The sequence below is a fragment of the Panulirus ornatus genome, chromosome 23 (genome assembly GCF_036320965.1).
Source record: "Panulirus ornatus isolate Po-2019 chromosome 23, ASM3632096v1, whole genome shotgun sequence".
Taxonomy (NCBI): Eukaryota; Metazoa; Arthropoda; class Malacostraca; order Decapoda; family Palinuridae; genus Panulirus; species Panulirus ornatus.
In genome coordinates, this window is record NC_092246.1 from 4,657,415 (window position 1) to 4,679,308 (window position 21,894).

General features: G+C 43.9%; 1 protein-coding gene across 2 annotated transcripts in view; it reads right to left on the bottom strand.

Moving 5' to 3' along the window:
• Positions 1–6,169: 6,169 nt before the first annotated feature.
• The window catches only part of LOC139756734 (protein sprouty-like), a 28,987-nt gene continuing 13,262 nt past the window's right edge, over positions 6,170–21,894 (bottom strand). For both annotated transcript variants that reach the window (XM_071676446.1, XM_071676447.1), the window contains exon 2: positions 6,170–9,575. In XM_071676446.1, the coding sequence (XP_071532547.1) occupies positions 8,632–9,525 (894 nt within the window). In that variant the 5' untranslated portion in view covers positions 9,526–9,575 and the 3' untranslated portion in view covers positions 6,170–8,631. The remainder of the gene's footprint in view (positions 9,576–21,894) is intronic.

Here is a 21,894-nt window from a genome sequence, read left to right on the forward strand (position 1 = left end):
TCCTATGCAGGTGAGGGATAACTAAAGCTTTGAGAGTGTCTTTTTTTTCTTTTTTTTGACGAGCTGTGGACAGCTGGCCTAGTCTACCTCCATGATGGCTGTGATACCATGAGAATTGACGGGGGAGGGGAAGAGAGAGAGAGAGAGAGAGAGAGAGAGAGAGAGAGAGAGAGAGAGAGAGAGAGAGAGAGAGAGAGAGAGAGAGAGAGAGAAATAATTGAGACGACGCGAACCGGGTGAGTGTGGACTTTTACATTTACCCAATCTCTCGTAACCTGTGTTTGAATATGCATATAGTAATCATGAAGTAGGGAGGGGGAGGAGGAAGGAGGGAAGGAGGGTGGAGCGACTTATTACGAATCCCTTTTTTTTGGGGGGGGATGTGGGGGGGATTGTCATTGTTTTAAAGACTAGTTAAGGGGAAGGGGAGGGAGGTGTCCTGTGTGTGTGTGTGTGTGTGTGTGTGTGTGTGTGCTTCCTGACAGTTACCGCTACGTGTAATGTGTCTGTAATTTTCGAGGAAGGACTAGCGCTTCGCGAGTGGTCGGTAATGCTTTGGTAGCCGTGTGGCGACCCAAATTACCGCCGGGAGCAGGAGGAGGAGGAGGAGGAGGAGGAGGAGGAGGAGGAGGAGTAATGGAAGAGTCATGCACTGACGGACGCATAGGACAAGAGATTCGCATGCAGGAATTGTGGATGGGTTACCCCAGTCAACGACGCTCACTGGACGGCCATAAGGTCAGGCGATACTGCGTAGATTTGGAGAACATTTCGTCTACGCCTTTGACAAGATACTGCGTATTGTACAGAAGACTTGGAGAAGTCTAAAGTTCTATTTAGGTCTCATATTGCCCTATTTCAACGGTAATTTGTTTGAATATCTGTCATCTAAAGTCATCTAAGTCTATTATTGATTGAATATCTGTCATCTAAAGTCATCTAAGTCTATCATCGATTGAATATCTTTCATCTAAAGTCATCTAAGTCTAATATTGATTGAATATCTGTCATCTAAAGTCATCTAAGTCTATTATTGATTGAATATCTGTCATCTAAAGTCATCTAAGTCTAATATTGATTGAATATCTGTCATCTAAAGTCATCTAAGTCTATCATTGATTGAATATCTTTCATTTTGAATAAGCTAAGTCTATCACGAGATGCGTTTGCCTTCCAGGGAGATATACGATTCGTCAATGATCAGGAATGCGTCTGAACGCTTCGAAACTCTGTCATCATCACAAGCAGAAGGTCGAAATGAAGGAGAGAAGGATCCAACACCTTTCCTTGGGGAACTCCAAGACGTGACCAAGCTGTTCTGCTTGAGTTAGCGACTGTCACCCTCATATCTGCGCTTGTTTGAGAGGCTCTTTAAGTCATACTAGACGCCACTGTGAGATGACCTCGTCAGAAAGGTTAAATGACTTGTATTTTACGATGACACACACACACACACGACACCGAACCATCCAGTCCTGCTGATCAAACACAGGTGGCGGGGTAATTTGAAAGGCCCAACCAAACCTTCAATCACACGGAACAGGAAGAGCGCGAATCACCTAATCAGGCCATTAGAGCTAGCTCTAACTGCTCGTTATCACAGGGTATACCTCACCCTCTCTGGTGACTGGTCCCCTCCTCAGGATGTCAACTCTACAACACATGGCCACATGAGATAAATGTCATGAAATATATTAATCTTTGTACTCTGTTCCGTACTGCACTCTGGTGTGGCTTTCGACTTAAATGAGATTGTATGCTCAGTAGCCATTACCGTCATACATACACACACACACACACACATACGTACGACAGGAGACTGGGCAACGCGAGCGTAAAAACTCTCTCTCTCTCTCTCTCTCTCTCTCTCTCTCTCTCTCACACACACAACAGTATAATCACAAATTAGGAAGATGTCTCTTTTGACCAATTGCTACGTATTATCTTGAAAACCAGTCGTACTCTCACGCAACAACACAGTCTCCACAAGCTCGTAGTAAAGGCCAATCCCGACCTTAGCTACGACCCCTTGAGCACGACGGTACGACCCTTAAGTATAACGGGTACGACCTTTAACTGGGGTCAGGTGAAAAGTTAGTCCAACATACGTAAGGATCGTACCGTCGTGCTCGAGGGTCGTACCATCGTGCTCAAGAGTCGGATCATCGTACTTAAGGGTCGTCCCGTTGTGTATGAAGGTCGTACCATCGTACTTAAAGGTCGTCCCGTTGTGTATGAAGGTCGTACCATCGTACTTAAGGGTCGTCCCGTTGTGTATGAAGGTCGTACCATCGTACTTAAGGGTCGTACCGTCGGGCTCAAGGATCGTATCGCCTGGCTCAAGGTCAAAGCCTCGCTGTGACCTTGATCAAACGACCAGAGGAACACGACCCTTTTGACATGATCCGATCCAGTTAAGACTTGGATAACCACCCAATGGCTTCTCTTACCACCCGTCTTTAACAAGCAAGAGAGAAACAGAAAAAAAGAAAAAAAAATTTAAAACAGCATTTACGCCCTAGGGACACAGTCCTCGGATTGCGTAAAGTGTAATTTACTCCAGTTTTTGTCTTATTACCGAGCCAATCAGGGCCCACAGGTGTCACCCCAAGGCGGATCTGGGGCGTTGGAGCCAAGACAGAGCCAAGTCAAGACGCAGGAACCACTTAAAATCACAACTCGGCCCCTGGCAGGACGCTGGAGGACCTGCGACGTCTTTATAAATACATATATACATATGTATATATATACATCTGTCTCGTCTGCGTATGTGCGTAGTGTCCCTGGATCGTACATCATAATGGAGGGGTAAGCGTATAGTCCCTTCTATCTCTTCCCACGACGCCAGCTGGACCTCACACACCAGCTGCTGATGAATTGATGATACCCAAGCGATCCACTCTAACTCCTCCTCTCCTCCTCCTCCCCAAAAGCAACCAACACCAACTCTGGGCTCGGAGTCTATGTTATATACGAGTCCCTCCTTCTATCCCTCACACACACACACACACACACACACACACACACACACACACACACACACTACGCTTTAAATCTCCCTCTCTTCCTCTGTCATTTTCTCGTCTTCACGTCTCGTAGCCACCGGGTTTGGTCGTCTCGCGAGACTGTGTGGTGTGTCCTTACGTGCAAAACGTATCGCATTTCCGCTCCTCGTCTTCGACCATCCCACCAGCATGAGGAAATGTTGCCTGAATGTCTATCATTAAGTCTGTGATGAAGAAATACGAGTTGAAAAAAAAAAGATAAAAGGTCTCATCATCGTATATGAGTACGTGGGTAAGACTCACTCATACTGTCTCTGATGAGTAAATGTTTAGGGATTCAACACTAGCGTCACATGATCTCAAGGTGGACCTCAGCCAGACTGGATGAGTCTCGACTCCCTCCATACGTCCTCCCCCTTAACTTGAGGAGGACTTAATCGCCCCCCACCTCCTCCTCCTCCTCTACCACCCACCCGCCCGCCACTATCTCCTCCACCACCACCTACAACACCACTCTATCTCTCCACCACCACCATCACCAATCCCCACCACCAACATCACCATCTCCACCACCACCACCAACATCGCCATCTCCACCAACATCAAAACCACCAATAACACCACCACCACCATCATCTCCATCATCACCACCCACACCCCTGATCTCCACCACCACCACTAAATTCCCAGCAACAATAATTGCACACCATTACTCCTCTGCTGCATGATAGCTTCCACCCGAACGTTGCTGACAAAAAGAAAGAAAAAAGAAAAAAAAACCCAGCCAATTTATTCATCCTCAAAGTTGGGCGGTCGCAAGACAGTGTGTTATAGCACTGTATGGCCGACGTCACCCGGGAACAATGACCCGTCTATCGTAGGGTCATTAGGTCGCTAATCGGATGCCACCTTTGACCCCTCATAGCCCTTAATTGGACCCGAGGTCTTAATGACTAGTTCAGGGTAACCATCATTTCCTCTACTGCTTCAGCGTCACGGAACCAAGGCTGGCGATGACTGGCTGCTTCTGTAAACCTTGTTACGGGTCAGGTCGAACGAGCGTAAGTGTCCAAGAAGTCAACTTTCCGCGTATTATAAACAGAGGCGAAATAGACGAGCAAGCACAGGCGCAAATTTAGACACAGACACACACACACACTCGTAGAGGTGTAAAGCCATGAGATCCATACGCTTTTGCTTAGTGGCTAGAGAGAGAGAGAGAGAGAGAGAGAGAGAGAGAGAGAGAGAGAGAGAGAGAGAGAGAGAGAGAGAGAGAGAGAGAGAGAGAGAGGGAAGTGTGCTTGTGAGACGCGAAGACTTCTCCCTTTCTTGGCAGTTCACCCTCACCCTAGGGGTAGGTACAGATGTCATGAGCACAGTAGAAGAGGTAAACAAGAGAGAAGAACATGGCAATTTACTTCTCAACTATAGTTACTGTCAAGGCCAAACGTATCATAGTTAAATCCACCGACATAATTTGCATTCCAAGATATAGTTATCTATAGATACTCTGTTTATCCTATTCCTGGTATGTGGAAGATATAATTATCTATAGATACTCTATTTATCCTATTCCTGGTACGTGGTACAAAACATGGTAAATGTTCTTGTCTTTTATCATCTTTCACTGAATGAATGAATGAATGAATGATGAACATCGCCACCACATGGGCGTTACAGATTACAGTGAGAAACCTGCCTGGGTGTAGGGTACAGTAGGAGCAAGTCCTTATTGGTCTAGGATACAGCAGGGGCCAGTCATTCTGGCTCAGGGTACAGGAAGAGAAGGTGTGCTTGCCTTGTGGTAAGTTACAGTATGTGGCTGTATTCGCTTACCTTGCGCTAAGTTACAGTACGTGGCTGTATCCTGTCTGGTTGTTGGTGGTTGGTATGTATGTAACCTGGTGTGTGTGTGTGTGTGTCTGTGTTACAGTCAATACTTCACCTGTTATAGGATACAGTACCTCGTGTGGCGAGATCCTGTGCCATTGAAGAATACATAATCCTTTCTTTCTTTATTGCCCCACAGTGTGTGTGTGTGTGTGTGTGTGTGTGTGCGGGGGTACGAAAACAAGGGGTGGTTGCCCCCACCCCGTGTGGGATACGGCGGGCAGTACACCTCAGCATAGAGGTGGGGGGGGGGGGGGGGTTAGGTGGATTTCCTGCCGGATTTATATAGTCAGACGAAAACGGAGTTTGGTGGTACACTATACTGTAAGCCCTGGTGTCCATTTTCTGTACTAGATTACCATTAGAGTGTACGTGTGTACTCTTGAGACGACCCAACAGTGCTTCTGTACTTTCTCTAAATCACATTTCAATTTCATCTCGTCATAAGAGTCATTTTGCATTACGTCAGGCGTAGTAGCGTCTTTTAATCAACCCCTTACCGAGTTAATCATTTCTGTACTCAATATTTTGGGGTTTTACTGTATTATGAAAGCTGGTGTTTAGTAAACAGGTTACAGACGCAGGTGTTCTGGGCATTACAGTTGATCAGGGGGTGTGATTAACCATCGTCAGGTGGTCAGTCATTTAGTTAATCCCATGTTAATCACTTAATTAATCGTCGGCTCAATGAATCGCGATTAATGTAGTGAATAGGAAATCAATATCTATGTATTCACATATAGGCAAGTATTCAGTGAATCATATTTGCAAGTGTTCAGTAACTGAACTTAGGAGTCACGCCTTCAAAGTATCAGACTAAGTCTTAAATAGCAATAAATGGGTTTAATTAAGTGGGTGTATTAACCCTTGTCTGATTATTCATGGAATATTGATGATTGGTATCCTTAACTGAAACATAAATTGGTTTTTCATACATGTTTTCAGGAAAAGTTAATTACATTTCTCCTAGTGATCACACACACACACACACACACACACACACATATATATATATATATATATATATATATATATATATATATATATATATATATATATATATATATATATATATATATGAAAACTACATTAGTCCTATTTTGAACACATAATACTTCATTATATATTTTTTCATCTTGTACTGTAGGATATATATTTACAACCTTGTTTACACATTCACATCAAAAAAATAACTTTTGTTTCTCACAAACTATGCATTAATACACCCTAAGGAGTGAACACACACACAAAAGAGGAATCATTAAAACAAATGATAATTTCCATATTTTGTTATTATTTCAATATTCCTTATGTACATACATACAATAACTGCCAATATAGTATATGAAACATACAAAGCAGTTATATAAGGAAGAATTATACACCAATAATTATAATTCTCTCTCCATAGACAATTCTGTACAGTAACTATACAAGGAAAAAAAAAAAATTTGTTCGGATAAATCTTAACAAGCAACAAGGGCGAAAATCTGGCCTGACCCACCTTCCCAGATTGTGGGATAGGAGGAAGCCAACCCACTCTTATGGGAGAGGGAGGGAGGGAGGGGAAATTAAGCTCCCTCTCTGGGGCTGGGGGGGAGGGAGGGAGGAGGGATTCCATTGTGTCCCGTATTTTTTGGCCTACCAAAAAAAAAAAAAAAAAATAGTATTTATTCATGACATACATGACAAAAATAATTAAAAAAGGCAATTAAAAAAATACAGATTTAGGACGACATGAGCGATTGTAAGTCTTCGACGCAAAGAGAGAGAGAGAGAGAGAGAGAGAGAGAGAGAGAGAGAGAGAGAGAGAGAGAGAGAGAGAGAGAGAGAGAGAAGGGAGGGATGGGGGTGACAAGGGATCATATCCCCTTGTTTGTGACAGAGAAAATTGAGCCTCATAATCATATCTGCCAAAGACTGAGAATCGCTCACCACGTCCCCATGCCTTTACGACTCTGTGCACTTGCTCTCTCTCTCTCTCTCTCTCTCTCTCTCTCTCTCTCTCTCTCTCTCTCTCTCTCTCTCTCGTCGTGGGGGTAATGGTTCCTGCCAACACTGAGAAGCAATAACCTCTTCTCTTATCACATAAAATTACTGACTTACATCGTGAACAGATGGCGTGACGATGCTGAACAAAAAATATAAATCCGTTCATGATGAACACATAACACAATCACGTACCATCAGTGTACTTTGTTCCTGACCAAAAAAAAGAAGAGATATTTTGGAACCATCGTTAAGTGACACAGACACATGAACAATCTTCAAGTTACATTCAAACGTGAAACACTATCATCCTCCACACACACACACACACACACACAAAGCTGTTCCAGTATATCATACCACCACGCAACGACCACATTATCAACCTCAGAGACACACGTAACGTAGCATATATATATATATATATATATATATATATATATATATATATATATATATATATATATATATAATACTTGCAAAACCTTTTCTTGTGGAGCAAAGAAAACATAGAACATCTTTTTTGAAAAAAATAATAATATTCCTCCAGTGGGTCTGTTCAAATCGTAGTTTATTCTTATTATAATCATTATTATTATTATTATATTTCGTTAAAACGAATGACGTATCGGTGACGTCATTACCGTCCAAAAACACCCTATGTATAGTAGTTTTCTATGGAAGCCAGAATGAGGTCATTATATCACATAGTAATTACGGTAATATACGGATAGAAAATATAGCCTCTATAGCGAAGAGTACTGTATAGCCTCAGGCTCCGTCGTGTTATATAAAAGTCTTCCTTCTCACCACTGCCAGAGTCACTGAGGGAGGGAGAGGATAAAGGTTAAGGGAGGAGGAGGAGGAGGAGGCGGGAGAGTGAGAGGGGTGTGTGAGGTGGAGGAGTCTACATACTCCGTTATCTCGTCCCCCAACTTGGGGCTGGGGAGGAAGGTCTGGGCCTTCTTTTCGCCACAATAACATACGCGCAACAACATTGATTGATCGACTAGAAGGTACTGGGGGTGGCCCACTCCAGTCATCCTGGTGGTAGTCTCCGGCCTGGGCAGGAGGGGCGGCGGGGGGCGGCGGCGGCGGGGGGCGGCGGCGGGGGGCGGCGGGCGGCGGGCTCTGGCAGAGGAGAGGGTGAACCACCACCACCAGCAGCGAGGAGGAGGGAGTTAGGGAAGACGAGGAGGAGGAGGTGGTGATGGAGGGAGAGAGGAAGGAAGGGAGGGGAAGGGCGTGGGAAGGGTGGGAGAGCGAGGTGGTATAGTACCATTGCCACCCACCCACCCACCCACCCACGAAGGGCTGCACATCGCGTAGATGCTCCCGCTCTGCCGACCGGCTGACCCACCGCCGCCCGCCATGACACATGTTACCGACCGACGAATAGAAATGATAAACTGTTGAATAAATTAATGATGACGTGGGGGGGGGGGGGTGTGTACCGTGGTGCCGCCCACCCCACCTGCCGCCCGCTGACTGGTGGGCGCGGCCTTGATCCCTGAATGTGCCCGGTGCCGCGGGGCTGGTGGCCGGCGGGCGCGGCCGTGACTAGGAGGAGGGCGCGCGCCCACGCCACCAGCACTAGCGTAGCGCCCCCGAGGCCGCTCTTCTCCTGCCAGCGGTCGGGGCGGCGCGGGCCGGGCGGCCACCCTGGCCCTGGGGTATTAAAGCTTGAGAGGGTGACCCGGGCCGCCCGCCGTGGGTGGCGGGGCGGCCCACGCAGGCGCTGGTCGTCTCACGCGCAGTCGTGCAGCGGCCGTTTCTCCGGAGGCGGGGGCGGGGGCGGCGGCTGGAGACGGGGCCCGCGACCCTGGGGACACCGACAGCCGTGGCTGGTGCACCGCTGGTAGGTCATCTCCACCAGGCGACGCACGCCCGTTAACGGCCAGTAACACAGCAGGCACGGCAGCGGGATGGCTGCTAGGGCGAGGCACGCCCACCCCAGTACCGCATGCGGACCCCCGCACGAGCAAGGGTGGTCTGCGGCTGCGGCAAGGCCGGCCTCGCCATCTTTGCCGCAGTGGTAGAGTACGCCCTTGACGCAGCAGAGGCACGACGCGTAGTCGACGGCGGCTGCGGGCGAGCACAGGCACTTGTTGCGGCAGAGCCAGGCGGCGGGCGGCGGGCGGGGCTTGGTGCACGCCTCGCAGCGGCACCGCCCGCACCACGAGCAGATGATTGACTCTCCGTCAGCCTCGTCCCGCCCACTCTTGGTGAAGGTGATGGCTGCAGGTTGTTTACTGATGACTGGGGTGCGGCTGCCCGCCGGCTGCTGCGGCAGCGCTGTGCTGCCGCTGCTGGTGCTGCCCTTGACGGGCGCCGCGGTCACGCTGGTGTGAGAGAAGGTGAACTTTGCTGGCCGTGTGCCGCTGGTGCGGGCTGGGACGCCGTGCACGAGGGCCAGGTCCACGTGAGTTCGTGAGGCCGTGGAGGCATGATGATGGGAGGGGCGAGGCCTTGGCGCCACGCGGTGCTTGAAAGGGGTGTCCACATAGAGGTTGGTGGTGCGCTGGTGGTCTGGGCGGGGCACGGACAGGGTGATGGGGCTCCCCTGGGGGCTGCTGGCGGAGCCCGACCCCCCACAGCCACCCGCGCCGCCCCCGCCTTGGCTGCGACCATCCTGCGACATCACCGGACACACGCGCCGGGCATCATGTCCTCAGCCGCCGCTCCACAACTCTGCAAGACAAGGAATAACAACTTTTAACCACCGCTCAACAACCTCAACGGATACCTTCACTCTGGGTTAAATCTACGATTCAAAATTCTTATCCAACCTAACCTAACCTAACCTGACCTAACCTAACCTAACCTGACCTAACCTAACCTAACCTAACCTGACCTAACCTAACCTAACCTAACCTGACCTAACCTGACCTAACCTAACCTAACCTGACCTAACCTAACCTAACCTAACCTAACCTAACCTAACCTAACCTGACCTAACCCTAACCTGACCTAACCTGACCTAACCTAACCTAACCTAACCTAACCTGACCTAACCTGACCTGACCTAACCTAACCTAACCTAACCTAACCTGACCTAACCTAACCTGACCTAACCTAACCTAACCTGACCTAACCTAACCTAACCTAACCTGACCTAACCTAACCTAACCTGACCTGACCTAACCTGACCTAACCTAACCTAACCTAACCTGACCTAACCTAACCTGACCTAACCTAACCTGACCTAACCCTAACCTAACCTAACCTGACCTAACCTAACCTAACCTAACCTAACCTGACCTAACCTAACCTGACCTGACCTAACCTAACCTAACCTAACCTAACCTAACCTGACCTAACCTAACCTGACCTAACCTAACCTAACCTAACCTGACCTAACCTAACCTAACCTGACCTGACCTAACCTAACCTAACCTGACCTGACCTAACCTGACCTAACCTAACCTAACCTAACCTGACCTAACCTAACCTGACCTAACCTAACCTGACCTGACCTGACCTAACCTGACCTAACCTGACCTAACCTGACCTAACCTAACCTAACCTGACCTAACCTAACCTGACCTAACCTAACCTGACCTAACCTAACCTGACCTAACCTAACCTAACCTGACCTAACCTAACCTGACCTAACCTAACCTAACCTGACCTAACCTGACCTAGCCTAACCTGACCTAACCTAACCTAACCTGACCTAACCTAACCTAACCTAACCTAACCTAACCTGACCTAACTTGACCTGACCTAACCTAACCTAACCTAACCTAACCTAACCTGACCTAACCTAACCTGACCTAACCTAACCTAACCTGACCTAACCTAACCTGACCTAACCTAACCTGACCTGACCTAACCTGACCTAACCTAACCTAACCTGACCTAACCTAACCTGACCTAACCTAACCTAACCTGACCTGACCTGACCTAACCTAACCTAACCTAACCTAACCTGACCTAACCTAACCTAACCTGACCTAACCTAACCTAACCTAACCTAACCTGACCTAACCTGACCTAACCTAACCTAACCTGACCTAACCTAACCTGACCTAACCTAACCTGACCTAACCTAACCTAACCTAACCTGACCTAACCTGACCTAACCTAACCTGACCTAACCTAACCTAACCTGACCTAGCCTAACCTGACCTAACCTAACCTAACCTGACCTAACCTAACCTGACCTAACCTAACCTGACCTAACCTAACCTAACCTAACCTGACCTAACCTAACCTGACCTAACCTAACCTAACCTGACCTAACCTGACCTAACCTAACCTGACCTAACCTAACCTGACCTAACCTGACCTAACCTAACCTGACCTAACCTAACCTAACCTAACCTGACCTAACCTGACCTAACCTAACCTAACCTGACCTGACCTAACCTGACCTGACCTAACCTAACCTGACCTAACCTAACCTGACCTAACCTAACCTAACCTGACCTAACCTAACCTGACCTAACCTAACCTGACCTGACCTAACCTAACCTAGCCTAACGTAACCTAACCTGACCTAACCTAACCTAACCTGACCTAACCTAACCTAACCTGACCTAACCTAACCTGACCTAACCTAGCCTAACCTAACCTAACCTAACCTAACCTGACCTAACCTAACCTAACCTAACCTGACCTAACCTAGCCTAACCTAACCTGACCTAACCTAACCTGACCTAACCTAACCTAACCTGACCTAACCTAACCTAGCCTAACCTAACCTAACCTGACCTAACCTAACCTAACCTAATCTGACCTAACCTAACCTAACCTAACCTAACCTGACCTAACCTAACCTGACCTAACCTAACCTAACCTGACCTAACCTGACCTGACCTGACCTAACCTAACCTAACCTAACCTAACCTAACCTGACCTAACCTAACCTGACCTGACCTAACCTAACCTACTAAAACCTTGCTTGCATTAAAGCAATCAATTCATAAATGCAATAATAATAATACACACACACACACACACACACACACACACACACACACATCATGTAATACATGTGACCAAACACAGTCAACAATGAGGTTTACAACAAGCAGTAGCCTCGCTTGCTCGCTCGCTCCCCGCCACACATTCCACCCTCACCCTACCCCCGGCGGTGTGACCCACGCAACGCCTGACAATAAAAATTACGCACCGATCACCTCCGCTCGGCCATGCTTGAAGCCAGGATACATCTCATGATGCAAAATGACTTCATGAACCACTACCAGAAGCCATCAACATGAGTCATATCGCGAAAGACGATTCTGAAACGCCATATGAGAATTATGATCGCGCTACGTCTGATTCGTGTGCCATCTCGAAGCAAAGTTCAAAGCTTCGTTACGTTATAACAACTACTTCATTCTAGGAGAGACTAATCGCATCAAGAGCGATGAGTTAGCGAGTACATAAGCGTCTGGAACTGGGGTCCTGAGATGTGGTGTGAGAGTGGGTGTGCTAAGCCACACCTCGCGTGCCTGTACTTGAAAGCGAGTAACATGCTATGTTACTCTGTGTTCTGACGCTCAGCTGACGGCTATATATATATATATATATATATATATATATATATATATATATATATATATATATATATATATATATATATCATTCGTCCTGCCCAGTGTGCCGTGCTGTGCGTACGACCAAGCTAAGCGCTACGCTAAGCAGCTGGGGGAAGGGGGGGTGGAGGAGGATGGGGGAGGGGAGAGGACTTAATAGGGCTAGGGAAAGGAATGTCTCTCCACGGCGCGTCTGTAGCCACAAAGAATTTATTTCAATAGGATCTTTCCACCGGCATCCGGTGGACCTTGGGGGGTGGGGGGGTGGTGGTCTTTGGGAGGGAGGGAGGGATGTAGAATGGAACGCAAAGGAACGAGAATGAAGAGAGGATGGGGAGGGGACAGTGTAGAATGGGACAAAGCGAAGGAGAATATGAAAGGGAAGACGCATCGTCAATATCATATGAGATATTTAAGAGGAAAAATATATATATATAAAAACACGATATAATTTGAAAAAAAACAGTAATTACGAAATTACGATCAAAACAGCCAGTCGTGAACTATGCTATGACAAAGGTAAGGTCAAACTGTTATCATATGTAACTGTGCTGTTAGCGCATATTCCAAACACAGGATGTTAGAAACAAAGGAGCTATGTTAGACCATCTCAAGAGTCAAATTAAAGTAACCAGTACATGGCAAACAATTGTGTTTAGCCAGAATATATTTCATACTATATATATATATATATATATATATATATATATATATATATATATATATATATATATATATTGAATTTCTTTCGTCTGTTTCCCTGCGCTACCTCGCAAACGCGGGAGACAGCGACAAAGCAAAATAAATAAATAAAATAAATATAGTGAATCTAAACGTATCACAAAAACAAATAATCATTTGTAAACTCATGATTTTGACAACACAGACTTCTGGTTTACACAGAAGGTATACAGCGGGAGGTGATGGTTATAATTTGGCCCGGCAGAGGTAGGTATGGGGAGGGGGAAGGGGGGGGGGGATGAAGGGGTGGTGCTGCAGGGAGGGGGAGGAGGGGAGGAGGGGAGAGGGGGGGTAGAGACAGGATGAACAGTGGGGGTAATGGTCAATGCAGAGGGGGGTGGAGGGGGAGGGTTAGGGTGGGGGGGGGATTTAGGGAGAAGGGGGGGAGTGGAAAGGGGGTGGGGAGGGGGGGTTGCATGGCACAGACGCACGACTGATGGTTTTCGTCTCGTACGAAAATGTGCACAAAAAAAAAAAAAAAAATAGGGGGTCGTTAATGCACTATAATGGGATATAGAAAACGAGACGATGGTTGTTTAGAGGATGCGGGGGAGGGAGGGAGGGGGGCGAGGGGCGGGTGGCGTTGTGGGTGGGGGTGGAGGGGGGGGGAGTGTATAGAGGGAGGGAGGGAGGGAGGGAGGGAGGGAGGGAGGGAGGGGGGTTGTTGGAGGATGGGGGGAGCGGATGTGGGTCACTCGTGTAGAACTCCGACTTCCTTTCTCACACTGACTCCGGGGCAAGAAGGCCGTAAGTCCTGCCTACTACGCTAGGGCGGGCGCGCGTACGGTAGGCCGGGGGAAGAGTGGGTCTTATTGGCTCTGGGGTTTCTCAAAGTCAGGATAAGAGGGGCGTAAGGCGGCCTGGGCCAGCAGGAAACTCAGCAAATCCACACAGATCGTCAGGGGGGGGGGGGGGGGGGGGCCTACCATGCCACCCACCCACCCGGGGGCCCCACCATGCCACCCACCCACCCACCCACCCACGGTACCTCTACATACCACCTACGACAAACCGAGTACCATCCATACCCAGCCTAAGTACCTCCACCTCACACGGTACACACCCAAAATACCGTACCACCAAACACCCATCTTGATATATCTAACGGTACATGTACCCTATGTATCACCACATCAATTATGATTATATATATATATATATATATATATATATATATATATATATATATATATATATATATATATATATATATATATTCCTTCTAATCCATGGGGAAATGAAACATGTTCCCAAGTGCACTTTCGTGTAATGATCACATCATCAGGAGAGATACAAGAATGAGATTGATGACGTAGAACAATCAGTTGATATACAAGGAAGAGACGTAACTAAGACGCCATTGGTAAACAAGCGTTACCGGATGGTAACGAATGGTAATCACCATCAGGTAACGCTGGTTTACCAATGGCGTCTTGGTAACGTCTCTTCCTTGTACATCAACTGACTGTTCTCCGTCTTCTATCTCACTCTTGTTATCTCCCCTGACGATGTGATCATTACACGAAAGTGCACTTGGGAAATTATCGCGTCTCATTTTCCGAGTGGTTTCATACTTTCAATATGATGTATTCGAAGTAGAGACTGCATTCACAGACCTCTATCCCATAAATCAAAGCTGTGGTGAGAATTCATGGTTTTTATCATATAAAAACATTTTTAAAAATGTTTTCTTTTCCAAGCAAAGTTTAATAAGGGCAGACTAAACTAAATATGACAAAAAAATTATATACCATCTCTTCAAAGGGGAGGCATTTCATCTGGTATCCCTTTTCTCACTATAGGTACTTTATACACTATCTCACTATCAGTACTTTATACAATACCTTGCGGTGACATTCACAATACACTTCACATACAATGTTGCTCAAGTGCACACTTACACTACCACACCAAGCGGGCGTGCGTTCTCCACCCTAAAAATATACACAGAGGCAACCCTTTGTTATAATATTCCCAGAAGTGTCAATAATCAATCGTTTCATCGGTCTATATATAGCTATATACATCTATAAACATATATATACTTCTCTATCTGTCGATCAATCTATCTATATATCTAATAATCTATCTACCTACCTACCTATCTGTATACACACACACACACACTCACACACACACACATATATATATATATATATATATATATATATATATATATATATATATATATATATATATATATATATACATATATATGTATATCAAATTCAGACGTCAAATACATAGAGGCACGACCATATTGCACAGTCAATCTTATGATCATTCAAATTATACTTCAATGTCTTTTTTTTTGGCTTTCTCAGTATTCTGAGAACGTTATTTCCTTCCTTTTAACTTATGCGACTTCGCGCCAACCGCGCAGCGATAAGCCACGGGTCTTACGACAGTTAGTATTTTTCAAAGACATGTATTCCCACCACCCCCACACACACACACAAATTGTGGACTGGGAGCGACACGCTATGTAATCTAAACTTCCCTAAAACGTCACATCGTGTGTCTAATTCCATGAACGCTGCGTCAAAGTCTCTCTTCTTTTTTTTTCTCCTTCTCCCGTGTTTCAATGCATCCTCTTTATCACTTCAAACGTTTATTTGTGGACAATATCGCTCCGAACGTTTCAGGGTCCTTACAGATTGCATTGGGCAGTTTTCAAGGCCATGTGCATTACTACAAATGTTTATGAGATTCTGAACACTACTACAAACGTGTCAGAAACCCTAAACACCACTGCTTCAAACGTTTCTGAACCTCTTTAACTACTGCTCCAAACGTTTCCGAGTTCCAAACCACTGCTCCAAACATCTCTGATTTTTCCTTAAATACGGTAAGAAACGTTTCCCCAGAAACTTTGAACAAAAAAAAAAACATTTAAGAATTTCCTAAACATTTCTCAGTTCCCTATAGGCAAACCACACATTTCTGAGCCCTTTCACCCCACACTATATACATTTCTCATCTCTAAAGTGACATCACAAATTTCCCTGCCCTAAAACATGAAACCCCACCTATTTCTACGTACCTTAAACCACACCAGAAATCCCAAGCCACACCATATATATATATATATTTCTGAATCCTTCAAGCCACCTTACTTTTTCTTAATCCCACAGACATTCCTGATTCCCCCCCACACAAAATGAAACACTGTGATCGCCCAGCTTCACATAAGATCCAGTAAATAATGCCTCTCAGTTGTTTTTTATATATATCTTCTGATGATAATGGTGAAGGAAATCACGTCAGACAAACTTAAACAGGGTAATTTCAACGAAGGTTGAATATATCATACAAATACTCACATTGAAACACAGTTCAGTACCAGTTACTACAAACATTTGAATATATGCCTTCCGGTATGCAAATTATGTATGCAAATTATGTCTAAAGTACAATGTAATAGATACTACAGTCAACATTTCTCTTTTCTCATATACATGTTATTTCTTAAAAAAAAAAAGAAACGCGAGAATTGCCATTACTGAAGCAGCCAATCAGATATCGCTAACGCATTTCAAATACGGCTATCGTAAAGTCCCTTTGTGTATGAAACACAACGTAATATATCGCTAACGCATCGAATTTAAAAATACGACTATCGTAAAATCCGACGATCGCAATCCACAGCGAAGGGCTTAAGTGTGTGCGCCTTCTTCGTCCTTCTTTTACGACAGTTTATTGATTTCCCGGGGAAAAATATATGTATATACTGGTCGGCATGTCCAGCCTAGTAGGAAAAAACTCGCGAGTACCAATATTAATTCGAAGCCAGGGTCACGAAGGACATGAAAAGACGCCAAGGACACACACGCACACACACACACGAACGGACGCCAAGGACACACGCACATACACGAACGGACGCCAAAAAGGGGGTGGAAATGCACTCACGAACACGACGCCGTTCCAAACGACCCTCGTTAACGACGTTCGTGGCTGCTGCTGCTGGTGTGGTCGTTTCAAACGACCACAGCCTCCCAAACATGCGTGAGGGAGGGGAAAACCCCTCCCTCCCTCCCTCCCTTCCCCTCAATAACCTCGGCGCGAATGAAGTGTGAAAGCTTCTGTCGATGTTCCCACTCAGTCATTTCCTCTTCTCCCCCAAACCCCAACCCTCATGATTATTCATATACATAAAAAATATAAAATAAAAAACATCATCGGAAGTTTCAATAACACACGGGGCGAGGTATGTGATCCAACCCTTGTTAATTCAATTTGGTGTTTCAAAATCGCACATTTTGTTCTCATACCCCGACTCTTGTCTGCCTTATCATCAAATCCTTTTCAGCACGGATGGTGGTAGAGCCACACCCCCCCCCCCCCATCCCCTGAACCGTAAGGGTCAGGTCAAAGGCCAAGCCACCTTGTGCTCAAGGCTCACACCGCTGTGCTCAAACCGGGAGTGTGAACAACACTTAAAAGTTCCACCTCTCACAACAACTCAACAGCAACAAAGTATCAGTTTAACATGATCGAAAACGATTCTGATGACGGAGGCAGGAAATTCAATTCTATTGTTCTAGATTCAGTACCTTTAAATCCATGATAAAGTAGAAGTCATATTCTCTATTGAAATGGGAAAGTATCGTTAAACCTATGCATTAAAAAGAATTTGCTTAGAACATAGTAGGAAGTTATCGAGAGGCAAAGATGCTGATAAAATACACATACACACAATATACATACATACAGACATTATATATATATATATATATATATATATATATATATATATATATATATATATATATATATATATATATATATGGAGACCATTTAACAATGTCATTTCCTGAACACTTTCTTTTTACACTATAATGTAAACTCCTATAAGAGGCTCCTGGGTAAACCACCCATGTATACTTTGGTATACCAATTTCTAACTACACCCATAACCGGTTACCACACACACACACACACACACACACACACACACACACACACACAGAGCTACGCTCCTAAACACACCTTACCACCACACACCTCAAAGCTCAAAACACACACCCTCTATATACCATTACTACTACTACTACTACTACTACTAATATTACTACTACTACGTTCAACACACCCTACCACCACCACCACATCAGTGCCCAAAATACCACACCCCTACCACAGCCACCCCACCTCACACACATACCCTCTCCCTTGAACTTTTTCTATGTACCAATCTGGCAGACTCACACACACACACGTATGAAAAAACCCTAACACAGGTACCTCCACCCAATCCTTGGTACTATGACAAACCAGTATATATATATATATATATATATATATATATATATATATATATATATATATATATATATATATATATATATATATATATCAAATCAGTCTTTTAGGTATCTTTTTAAGAGAATAAACATAAACTTAACATGTGTTAGATAAGAAAATTGACTTAGTTCTTATTGAATTCTTTATATACGTATATATATAAAAAAAAATTACGTATATATATGCCTCTCAAACAGCGGAAGGCGACTTCGAACAGATTCCATTAGTTTCTTTAAGAACCGAGACTAACTACATCCACCAGTCTGCGTCTCTAACACTTAACTAACAACACTTCTAACTTCACTCTAAGTACACAAACAAGAACAGCAATAACTGATGTAACCCTCTAACAGCGTCTTGTGTGTTATCTGAGAGAACAAATACGAAGAGGAAAGAACATCGCTCCTGTATATTTGCATAAACGTTTATTATTGAACCTATAAAGGCCTAAACGTTTATCATTGAACGTATAAAGGTCTTAACGTTTATCACTGAACCTATAAAGGCTTCAAAGTTTATCATTGAACCTGCAAAGGCTTGCGCATTTATCATTGAACGTATAAAGGCTTAAACGTTTAGTATTGGACCTATAAAGACTTAAACGTTCACAACTGAACCTATAAAGGTTCAAACGTTTATCACTGAACCTATACAGAGTTCATATGGGTAACTACGGGTCTATCCTCACCATCTTTCCCTCACTTCTCTTGGGAGCTAAAGGGAAATATATTACACTCAAGGTTCAAGGGAAGTATACAGAAAAGGTATAGACTGAAGATGAACGATATAATGATACATTTAAGATTAACGAGAGAAGTCTACATCTAAGTTTTGCAAGAGGTAAATAAGAAAAATCTTTAACTATGATTACTTACAAATACACCTGTATCATTATCGAAAACTACAGACATGAGAAATGGTTAATATACTTTTATTTATTGGGGGAGATATAAATGATTAATGAGTAATATAAACGAGTAAACATCCAAGGGAATTATAAGTGTATACTTCAGTGGTGAGTCATATCCAAGATTCACAGAAGATCTTCTTGAAATACATCTAAGTACATCACCTCAACTCGGTGTTGTATAGAATATTCATCAGCTGTAAATGACCACCATCGATATTCTAAACGTCTCCCCGTGGCATTTTGTAGCCTTCAAATACCTGATATTCGCAGAATATTAAACAATTCGTGTGTACTCTTTCATTCTTACATTCATACCAGGTAGGGGAACAGTCTTGGTACTTTACGTATCCTGTTCTCAAGAGCTTTATATATATATATATATATATATATATATATATATATATATATATATATATATATATATATATATATACATAGACTTATTTGTTCCAGGAATTGAAAGGTATTCTGAAAGCTTACAATGTTGTTATTACAGAATACTCAAGACTAACATATATTTTCACAGCTGATAAATAAAGGTCTTTAAAAAATGTTCGTAAATATCTGACTGCATTAAGGTATTATAAAAAAATTTAGCAAAAAAAAAAAACTAAAAGTAAATTCAGACATTTAAAAATCCCAGATTTCCTTTCTTTCAATTTTAAAATTCCATCGAACTCACGATCATATGTGCTTCGCCAACAGAGCGAACGGGTACGAATCCTTGAGAGTACCGTGGCCTGGCCCTTGGTCAGGTCAAAGGCCTGGCCATTATCCTCAAGGGTTGGTTTCCTATGTTCATAGGGGAAAAAAGGCCAACACGTGTATCTTCTCCCCTGATGATGTGATTATTACACGAAAGTGCACTTGCGAACTTATCGTATTTCATTTTCCCCGTGGACTCATAGGAATATATATATATATATATATATATATATATATATATATATATATATATATATATATATATATATAAAGGATCACAATTTTGCGCGTGATCAAGTATATTCCTATGAGTCCAGGGAGAAAATGAAACATGATAAGTTCCCAAGTGCACTTTCGTGTAATAATCACATCATCAGGGGAGATACAAGAGAGAAATATAACAGTCAGTTGATATACAACGAGGAGACGTAGCTAGGATATAGACTCATAAGAATGTACTTGATCACACGCAAAACTGTGATCCTTTCCAAAATATATATATATATATATATATATATATATATATATATATATATATATATATATATATATATATATATATGCAAGAGACAACCAATGACCTCTGTATTCCATTTGCAGTTTCAAGTGTTGGTTTTTCTACGAACAGTATCGACCGGGCCCCACACTAGCGTAGCCCGTGCACCAAGCTTCCGTGACGTACACGATCAACCTGCTGTACTTCTATACGAACGCACGTCACGCGTTCGTTCGTGAGTCACGCAGCTTATCTCTCCTCCATAACGAACTAGTTCAACCCTGGCGTTGGTTGATTGTACAAGGTCGGAAATGGTGGTGTGTTCTGCTCCACTGAAACCTATGGGAATATCGAGAACTCCACTGTAAAACGCTATATATATGTTTTCCACTGCGTAAAGAGGATGGTACATAAAACTAATGTCTTTTCCCCAGGGATAGTTCTTACATATATATATATATATATATATATATATATATATATATATATATATGTATATATATATATATATATATATATATATATATATATATATATATATATATATATATATGCAAATACCTTTATCACCTACACTGTAGCATGTTAAAACGAACACGCTAACAAATAGCACATAATATTTACTTTCACACACATGAATCCTGAATAAAAAAAACAAGTCAAGGCTTCTCTATACTTAAGGAAATATAAAGGACATCTTATGAATCAATCACGAATATGACTGATAAAGATTAATGCCATATTCTACCAGTACCTCAACACGTGAGGGTCTGTTCCACATCTTAAAGTATGTTAAGATTATAACTAGCGTACTCTGCTTCTCATGCAAATATTGGATGAGGGAAATTATATGTGTGTGTGTGTGTGTGTGTGTGTGTGTGTGTGTGTGTGTGTGTGTGTGTGTGTGGAAGCCTAATATAGGGATATCCTTAAAACACGCCTTGCTGCATCTCGGTATCTGAACTCGAGACGTCCATCACAGCAATTATATTTTCGCTCCCCTCCCAGCCCATGACACCCACCCACATCTCACCCACCCACTCACACACCCACACCCCCCACACACTACTTAATGAATCACGCGTTCAGCTGTTAAGCTGGAATTTGGTAAAAAAAAAAAAAAAAAGAAGAAAATCACAAACTGTTTGGGATCGTATGAACAGAACAAACCCGACTCCACCACGCCCCCCCAACACACCCACACCACACCCAGCACCACCACCCTCCTCCTCCTCCTTCTCCTCCTCCTCCTTCTCGATACAGTCCTCAAAGTCGGTCTGGCTACAAAAGGGGGAGGCATTTCTC